This window comes from Bidens hawaiensis, unplaced genomic scaffold, assembly GCF_021521415.1.
Source record: "Bidens hawaiensis isolate Kalapana, Puna unplaced genomic scaffold, B.hawaiensis_p1.1 tig00012096_1, whole genome shotgun sequence".
In the NCBI taxonomy this organism is placed as follows: Eukaryota; Viridiplantae; Streptophyta; class Magnoliopsida; order Asterales; family Asteraceae; genus Bidens; species Bidens hawaiensis.
In genome coordinates this window covers 51,910-61,817 of record NW_027491972.1, presented here as the reverse complement: position 1 = coordinate 61,817, position 9,908 = coordinate 51,910, and the positions used below count along the sequence as shown (strand labels likewise).

At 36.7% G+C, this 9,908-nt stretch overlaps 1 protein-coding gene and 1 pseudogene across 2 annotated transcripts; one reads left to right on the top strand and one right to left on the bottom strand.

Annotated features, from left to right (window-relative positions):
• Nucleotides 1-6,087: 6,087 nt before the first annotated feature.
• Nucleotides 6,088-7,363, top strand: LOC143539925 (protein LYK5-like). Its single transcript, XM_077033114.1, has 2 exons — nucleotides 6,088-6,318; nucleotides 6,416-7,363. The coding sequence occupies exons 1-2, from the start codon at nucleotides 6,088-6,090 to the stop codon at nucleotides 7,361-7,363; spliced, it is 1,179 nt and encodes a 392-aa protein (XP_076889229.1).
• A 299-nt stretch (nucleotides 7,364-7,662) lies between these two features.
• Nucleotides 7,663-9,254, bottom strand: LOC143539931 (cytochrome P450 Tp4149-like; annotated as a pseudogene). The gene is made up of 2 exons (XR_013136511.1): nucleotides 8,345-9,254; nucleotides 7,663-8,260 (listed from the first exon to the last, which is right to left on the bottom strand). The product of XR_013136511.1 is annotated as a cytochrome P450 Tp4149-like (transcript).
• Nucleotides 9,255-9,908: the final 654 nt, after the last annotated feature.

The following is a 9,908-nucleotide window of genomic DNA, read 5'->3' as shown; positions in this document are numbered from 1 at the left end:
TCTCTTCAGCAAGAAGGATGCCAAACCTCGTCTTATCCGTTGGATCCTGTTGCTTCAAGAGTTTGATATTGAGATCCGTGATAAAAAAGGGGCCGAGAATGTTGCGGCCGATCATCTTTCACGTCTAGAAGGTGCTGAGTTAAGAGTTTTGGGGGGCAGGATCAACGACCGTTTTCCGACGGAAAGTCTCATGTTCGTTAAGGCACAAGAGGAAGGTTTTCCACGGTTCGCTGACTTTGCCAACTATCTTGCTGATGGATACCTCCCGAAGATATCTTACCAGCAAAACAAGAAATTCTTTGCTGATGTTAAGTTCTACCTATGGGACGACCTGTATCTTTTCCGTGTTGGTGCTGATCAGTTAATTAGGAGATGTGTAGATGCAAAGGAGGGATGGCAAATTTTGAGCCATTGTCATGTGGGACCGACAGGAGGTCACCACGGTGCGAGTTCGACAGCGAAGAAGGTATTTGATTCTGGATTCTATTGGCCTTCTATTTTCAAAGACGCACATGAGTTTGTTAAAAGTTGTGACCGATGTCAACGTGTTGGTAATATCTCATCCCAGAATGAGATGCCCCAAAATGCGATTCAGGTATGCGAGGTTTTTGACATCTGGGGTATCGATTTTATGGGCCCGTTCCCGTCGTCTAGAGGGAACAAGTATATTCTTGTGGCTGTTGATTACGTTTCCAAGTGGGTCGAGGACAAAGCATTGCCCACTAACGACGCCCGAGTTGTAGTGAGATTTTTAAAAGGTTTGTTTTCCCGTTTTGGAGTCCCGAAGGCCTTGATCAGTGATCGAGGTACTCATAGACTGAAGCACTACATTGGAGAGACGATAACTGATCAAACAGTCGAGGTGTTCTACCTCGACCCATTCACCGAGATCTAGGCGTGATGGGTGCATCACTCGGGAGACTACCCGAGTTGTAGAGTTTGTTTTATGATTCTCTTTATTATCTGTTTTTATTTGTTTTATTTTTAGTTATATTTATAAAAACATAAAAATACAAAAAAAAATCAAAACAATAAATATTTAATAAAAATAAAAAAAATTCAAAAATTCAAAAACACAAAAATATGTTTATTTCTTATGTTTTTGTTTTCTGTTTTGTACGCCGCTACATGCGAGCGAGTATGAGTTATTACAGGTATTATTATGCGCATGGTAGCTCTGATGGCGTTTTGGAACTGGTTAACCCGTGGTTGCGACCGCGAATGAAATGTTATACGGTCGTTCAAGTCATATACAGCTGATGAAGAATTTGCATCTAAACCAGGGGAGTAACCCGTTCTCTATTTTAATTTCTGTTCTTTAAAGTTTTAATTTTATGCTTTACGTTTTGTTTTTATTTTATTTCTTTTCCTTGTTCTCATCGAGGACGATTTCGTTCTAAGTGTGGGGATGGGAATTTATTTTACTTAGTTGTAGAAAAAATTTTTTTTTAAAAAAATAAAAAGTTTTCATTTGTTTTTCGTTTTGTACGTTGTTCAAGTTTGAAAAATATATATATATATATATATATATATATATATATATATATAAATAATAATAAAGAAAAAAAAGAAAAAATGTCCCTTGTTTTTAGTTTCTTTTGCGTTAAAGTTGGAGATGATGATTTTATTCGGAAATCGGTTTTTCAAAGTACTAATAATATGAGATAAATAAAAGAAAACGCACTTAACTTGGGATGTGTCGGTAGGCTCAGCCTTGAAAATGAAAGGGCAAATTTGATAAAACGGTTAAACGGTAATCTTTTGTGGGTAAAGCGTTTTGTCCGTGGAAAATAAGCAATGAAAGGTCGGGCCATACTCAAGCCTCAAATTTTGGTATGAAAAAGTGAAAATATCATGAGTTTTAAAAATCTGAATAAGTTATCATATGATGCTTTGGTAGGTTTAACGTTAGAGTATGCCGTGTAGCCTGTGATATAAATATTAAAATGCTAGTTTAGTGTTTTACACCTCATCGGCGTATGGTTTTATAACCTTAAATCCTGTATTGATGGGATGCTTCGGGTCCGGAGACCATGGGTCTGTATGCAATATATTTAGCTGGGTATTCACAATTCCTAAGTGGGGTTGTGTATATTTAAAATAAAGCCAAAGAGCAAACATTTATAAGTCTATAAACATGATCACAACAGTACGAAAGTACAAATACACTACAGACTTGATCATCCACGCTGTTAGTCATGTGGGGTCCCCTTGCTCGCGTCTCATTACCATTATGAAACGGACCACAAGGGACACGCTACATGTAAGCCCTACAGATAAAATTTTTCATACTCACCTATGGTGAAGGATTTGGGGTATTGCTTGATAACGGGGGTATGTCATGTTGTGGGGAGCACTGGCTATAAATAATTGAACTTTAATCATATCTAATGGCTGCTTGGTAGACTTTGATGCTTAAGCTTAAGTGGATAAACAATACCCTTGATCGTCTTAACTATTCATAAATATTGAGAAACAAAGTTTTAATTCTGCTAATTTTGAGGTTTAAGTCAAGTTGGGGTGGTCTGGTCCGGTAAAAGCAGAAAATAAGCGGATCTTAATTGTGTAAACCACTAAGTAATATTATTGTCAGATCTTATTTGTCCCGGTAAAGATTAAGGCATGGGTTTAGATGGACAACAATATCGATGTTCGCGGTTTTTGCGTTTTTCTGAGCTTTAAAATCTAACCTATATGTTTGATTTAACTTTGATTTTCCGATTCTGATCCAACTGCATTAGACTTTTTCAGGGACGAAAAAGGTTTAAGTGTGGGGATGTTTGATGTGTTGTAAAACACATTGACTTTCCGTAGCATTTTTATCATGTTTTAATTGTTTTTAGTTTAATTATTAAGTGTTATGGTTTGTTTATGATTGATTTTACAAAGTTGAATATTTATTTGTAGGTTTATAGAAGATGATGAAAAAAGAGGCAATTTGGAAGAGTTTAGGGGTCTTTTTGGTCAAAGTTTTAAAGTTTAAGCAAGGCCCGGTCCAAGCCCATAAGTTAAAAGCCTTATAATATATTATATTAAGTTAATATCAGAACTAATCAGCCATTATCCAGCTGCAAAACCCGAAAATAAAAACCCTAACTCCAACTACAACTTCCGATCGCAACCAAGCAGCCAAAGAAAAAAAAGAAAAAAAGAGAAGAAGGAGGCGGCTGAGGGGCTGTGACGGCTGGAGATCAAGGAGGACATCAAGGAGGATCTTGGTACAGTAGCTAGGCTTCTTATACTTCATAAATCTCAGCCATAAACCCTAAGTAATTGGTCTTAGACTTTGTTTATCTTTCAAGAACCCTAACTCTATTGATTTGGTCTTTTGATTTGAATTGTTTTGCAATTGTTTGATAGTTTGAGTTATAATTGATTGAGTTTGGATCTTGAATGAATTTTATAATGTTTATGATGATGTTTGTGATGTTTTTATTAAGTGTTTGCTGCTGTCCAAAATCTATGTTAGGCTAAACTTGTTTGTTCTACCTAGGATAGATGATTGTTGAGTAGTTTTGACTTGTATAATGGATTGTTAATGTTCAAGACTTAAATTATTGATGTAAAGTTTAACTAAACCATGAATTAAATTGTGTGTGATGGTTGTGTTTTGTTTGTAATTACTTATAATCCTCTTGCATTAGTTAATTGAATCGGTTTTGATTAATTGATTGCTTGTTAAGCTCTCTACTTGGTGTTTTGGGTTTATTGGGGTGTACAACTGTGGGATAAGTGGGTAATATATCATATAAAATCAGTTAGAATACACCTTCTTTGAGACCGAGAGGTGATAAGAAGTAACATTGTCTCGTTGCTTTTACTTGTTAGAATTAAGACCGCGCTGAGAGCGGGTTTTGTCTTGTCGAGTTTTAGTGTTTATGTGCAATTAGTTGATTTAATTTGGGTTGAGTTAAATTGTTCCTCTATTCTTGGTTGCGTAGTATTCGTCTCCATTAGGATAGTGTGTCGAGGAGACCGAGAGGTGAGTCGTCATTTGAACACGTTAATGATTGTTTGTCCGGTTTGTTCTTTAAAATCAACTAAAATAAGTTAGAGTTTGTTAGAGAGACTGAGAGGTAATTTGACTTTCTTAAACACGTTTTAGTTGTGTTATCTTTTATAACCGGTGTCTTGAATATTTTCAATCCGTTATCTTGTAATTTCTTTCAACATGATTCATTCCTAGGTAGACGTTTTTATATATTGAATTTAAATCAAAGTTTTCTTTAAGAGTTTTGTTAACAGTTTTCTTTTAATTAAGTTAAGTAGTTAAATAAAATCTTAAAAATTAAATAAATATTATTTTGGTAAGTCTTGGTTAGAGTTTTCTTAATCATAAACGTTTTCACGTGTCTTTGAGTTCGACATCCGGACTTCCTTGATGCTATACTATTTATGATCGGTACACTTGCCGGTTTTGTGTGGTTTCTATAGGATTTTCGTTTTTATAAATTTAAAGTTTAATTGTGATTCGTTCTTTATTTATATTATACATTTTCACACATCACAAAACAACTAGTTAACTAATTAACTGATTTAGCAAAACAAGCATTCAAATAACTGATGAAACCCTAACTGATTAACTGATTTCAGCAAAAACAACTAATTAACTGATGAAACCCTAACCGAATAACAACATTAATCATAACCCTAACAATATTTGAAGGCACATACCTCACTGTAGATCAACTCGAAACCCTAGCTTGTGTCGCGGTGTCTTGGAGGAGAAACACCCTAGCGCCGGCGGTGGTGGTGGAGGACCGACGTCTTAGCTAGGCGGTGGTGGAGGAGGACCGTCGGCTTAGGCGTGGGTAGTGGTGGTCGTCAATTTTGGGGGAGAAGGGAGGAGGCAGGGTGTTTAATTTGAGAAGGGAGAAGGCTCGTTAATATTTGAGAAATAATAGGCGCGTATTAATTATTTTATTTGAGATTGCAAGATAACACTCAAATATGACTTGCACCGGTTTTTTTTTTTTGAAATTAGGACACTGATTTAATGACTTACAAAAATAAAAGTCATAAATTCTCTATTTTTTTAAAAATATGACGTTTTTCTAGTGACAGACTCATTTGTAAGTCATAAATTGATGCATGTCATTGCGAGCAAGTCATTGAAGGCCTTGATGATGATGAGAGACTAAGCGTGTAGGTGGCGATCACTAGTTCGATGCTTGAACTGAACGGATTTTATTTCACAACACTCTCGTGACTTCGGACGAGTGTTCATGGGTGTTGGCCCCAGGTGAGGGTTTTCTCCGGTTCAGAGATAAGTGTATCCTGATGTGGTGAATTTCGCTAGTTGCCCATTTGAAAATTCGTTTGCTGTTAAATAAAAAAATAGAACCAGGTATATTCGTATGGTCTTTTAATATGAATGTCATAATAAATGTGATGAGTTATGAAAGTAGTTAGATGATACTAATAATATTCAATGTTTAAGAGTCATAGGATATTGAATATTCAAAATGTTTGCTGTCTGAATGCCGGCCAAGGCAGGCCAAGACCCATTTTAAATCATTTACTCACTTCTTTCAGTACCATTTTGATTTCTTAAATCTTCTTATCAAACAAAAGCTCTCTCAAACAACAATGAGGAATCATATGATCAGCTTCCTTCTACCCCTCCTGTTTTCATTCATACAATCCATGTGTTCCGGACAACTATACGACCATACACCGTGCAACACAACCGCACCACCGCTCCACGGCTCCACCTACACTTGTAACTCGGACGGCAAAACCTGTAACACGTATGCCATTTACAGACCTCAACTGAACCAACAACTATCCGACATCGCCGGACTTTTTAATGTCAATGAATCCGTACTCCAACCTGCAATACACCTCCAACATCGCGAAGTTGTCGTCCCAATCATCTGCGATTGTCCTGACAGGTCTTCACGAGCCTTGGTTAACTACACAAACAATAACTTGAAATCATTCTTGGATATTTCTTGTGGAGTATACCAAGGGCTCGTGAAGCCATTCGTTCTGGAAGAGCAGAATGGAAACCTTCTCGAGACTACACTCGTTAAAGTGCCTATTAAGTGTGCATGCGTAAACACATCACGCAAGGTAAACAGTACGATGTATCTCGTGAGTTATCCTTTGATGGAAAGTGATACTATTGATATCGTTGCTAGGAAATTCGGGGTAACAGCTGGGTCAATCCAGGAAGCAAACGAGTTGGACCCACACCAAACTATATTTGGGGGCACCACGTTGTTAGTTCCAACAATGGGTGTCCCCGTCTTGAACTTGGACCATGTGGTTAATGGTCCAAGTTCTCATGAATATACGATTCCGGTTAACGGAATCGTGAATCATAGCATGGGAAACCGTTTTTTCGACCTTTCTTATTGTTTTTGCAACGATTTGTCTTTGTGGTGTAATCTTGCTTCTTGTCTTTTTAAAGTGGAAGTGGCGTCAACAGGAGCCACAAGTCGTGTCGATAACAGGACAAGAGTTTAAACATTTCTCACCCGATTTTCTTGATGGCATGTCAAAGTTAAAGCAGTCTTTAACAAGTTTTAGTTTAGACGAGCTTAAACTCGCTACACAAAACTTCTCAGAATCTTTATTGATCGGAAAATCAGTATACAAAGGTCAAATAATAAGAGGTCTCCCAGCTGCGATTGAAGATATGAAATCAATTGAGTCAGCGAATCATGTAATCAACATCTTAACGACGATCAACCATTTCAATGTTGTTAGACTTGAAGGTTGTTGTTTCTACATGAACCGTTGTTATCTAGTGTTCGAGTTTGTGAAAAATGGTAGTTTAAGAGATTGTTTACACGACTCCAAAACTCGAAAACAGTTAACGTGGGCCAAACGAGTGAAGATCACATTTGATATTGCAGAAGGGTTGCATTACATACATTATTGCACTAAACCAAAATATGCACATTACAATATAAGTAGCAGAAACATCTTGATAACAACGGATTGGAGGGCAAAGATCTCGGGGTTTAATCTAGCAAAGCCAATAGTTTACAACGTAGTGGCCGAAGGAGATGGCGGAGATAGTGCGAAATATCTGGAATGTGGACAGGATTCGACTAAGGCGGATGTGTATGCTTACGGGGTTGTTTTGATGGAGCTTTTATCAGCAAAAGATGCGGTGGTTGGTCGGAAATGGTTAGACCGTGTTGAATTTCTGGTGGATGTGGAAGTTGTTGCGGGTTCATCGGAATTTTTGGAGACATTTAACAAGTTTATGGATGAGGATCTTGGAGGGGAGTACGATTTAGGGGATGCATTGTGTCTGGCACTATTGGCTAAATGTTGCATTCATGATGACCCTGAAATTAGGCCTACTATGAATGATGTTCTTAAGGCTCTTTCAAGAATTTCATGTTAACTTCGAATGTATTTTGTAACTACCTTATGTAATTAAGTTTTGTCGTTTTAATTTCATCTCAACATATACACATGTAGAAAATGCGGAACAAGATTAAAAAAAAAAACAAATTTTAAAAATTCATTTCAAATACAATAGCAATGATGTTTTGAGAAATCAAATTAAAATAAACGTACCAATAATATTATGATGCTACACAATTTATAAGATTCAATACATTTACAGTAATGAGAAAACATGATTAATCAACTATTAGGTCGCAACTAAATGGCTGCAAGTGATAAGTTTTAGATAGGATTCTAATCGAAACAAGAAGTTGGCACAACCAGTAAAGGGGATTTCCTATGGAGTGTAAGGCCCGTGATCTCAGTCATGTCAATTTCTTTTCCTTTCACATTCTCTGGTAATGCAAAGTCATACTTGTACACCAAATTTGCTAAAGCGAGCTAGTTAACGACTATAGCAATTTCTTTTCCTTCCCACGCCAAATGGAATATACTCAAAGTTAAGCCCTTTATAATCGATAGAACTGTTTAGAAACCTCTCTGGACAAAATGTCTCGGGCTCCTCCCATTGCAAAGGATCTCTCCCTATTGCCCAAGCATTAACAATCACTTGTGTCCCTGCTGAAATGCTGTACCCCATTAGCATGACATCTTGTGTTGATTCTCGGGAAATGAGCAATGGAAGTGGAGTATGCAACAGCAATGCCTCTTTAAGGACAGCTTGTAAGTACGCCATTTTCTCCAAATCATCCTCGGTAATCATGGGTTTTCCATGGGCTATTTCTCTGACCTCTTTTTGTAACTTTTTCATTATTCTTGGGGGTCTTATTAGTTCACTAACTGCTTACTCGATGGCTGTGGATGTGGTATCAGTTCCAGCAGCAAATAAATCCTATAAGCGGTACAGAGTTCAAATATTCTCAAACTGAAAACATAAAACTATGCACACATTGATGGATAAGTGGTTCGAAAATACCATGATGGCAGCTTTGATGGCATCTCTGTGAAGCATAAAGTCGGTATTGTTTTCTGTTTGAATATCTAGTAAGATGTCAACTAGATCTTGGCCTTTGTCATTTCCATTTCCATCACCATCCACCATTCTTTTCTTACTTATATGCTATTCAAGAACCCCCTCAAGAAACTCATCAAATTCTTCCGCAACTTTCTTTGTTCTTTCCTCCAAACCGCTTAATCGATCCACCCATGACAACCAAGGAATATGGTTTCCGATTGAAAACGAACCAAGAAGATAAGTAAACCTTACCAACAAGTCCTTAAACTTTGCCCCTTCATATGTTTTCCCTAAGGCCACCCTACAAATTACATTATTCGTAAGCGAATTCAGCAACTCCCCTAAATCCATTACCGATCCACAACTTTTGCCGATTATATCGATCATAGCACGGATCTCTTGTTCTCTCATTTGTCGAAATGATTGAACTCGTTTACTACTTAAAAGTTGGAGCACCGCTATGCTCCTCACCTGCCTCCAATACTCTCCATAAGGTGAAAATGCTATGTCTTTAGATCCATAAGTAAGTGTGTCGGGGATACTTAACTTTGGTCGGCTTGCGAAGATTAGATCATGGGTTTTCATGATTTGGCATGCCGTTTCTGCCGATGAGGCTACAAGCACAGGCACACTGCCTAGTTGAATGAGGGTGAGTGGACCGTGTTTTTCAGTTAAGGTTTTGAGAGCACGGTGTGGGTTCGAGCCTAGTTGATGAAGGTTTCCAATAATTGGAAGCTTCCGTGGGGATGGTGGTCTCTTTTTCTTAGGGTTTGAAGAAGAAGAAAGCCATTTGAAGGTAATGAAGAGTGATATTGCAACGAAGGCTGGAATAATTGTTGTTAACAGTGAGAGATGCAATTGGAGAAACATTGTTGTTAAAATGATAAGTTACCAACCAATTAACATTTTGTTTTTGTAATGGTATATACATACTAAATTATAGCGTTGTAATTTTGTGACATGGAAGTATGCACTACGTTAGGAAGAGGTATTTGTTGTCTGTTGATAATGTCTGTGTTGTTTTGATGTTGGTTTTTTTTTGTATTAATATATATATTATTTTGAAAGGATAATGTTTTGTTGTTGATAATGTTCTGAGTGGCATACATATTGCAAGTTTGCAACCAGCAAAACAATATCTGCACCAATTGTCTTTTTTGACGGATTTGTTAAAGCTATATTTACATATGGAACAACTTAAAATAATAAATAATAAAATAAATTATAAAACCAAAAAAGTGAAAAAAAAAATATAAAAAACCAAAATATTTATTTAGCATCCCCTGTTTCAAAATGAAAATAAAAGGAAAAAAATATCGGTTTAGCATTTGGGTTTAGTTTAGGTTTTTTGGTTTTTGGGGGGGGGGGGGGGGGGGGGAGGGATAACATTTTTCATTAACATTTTACACGTAAACAACAAATCTCAATAAGATTTTACATGCAAAATAACAATTTAATTAACATTTTACACGTAATGTAACAAATCTCAATAACATTTTACATGTAAAACAATTGTTCATTAAGA

Coding starts and splice junctions, on each gene's coding strand:
- LOC143539925 (XM_077033114.1), top strand. CDS start 6,088: ATGTATCTCGTGAGTTATCCTTTGATGGAAAGTGATACTATTGATATC. Junction 6,319..6,415: donor CGATTCCGGTTAACGGAATC/GTGAATCATAGC, acceptor GTCTTTTTAAAG/TGGAAGTGGCGTCAACAGGA.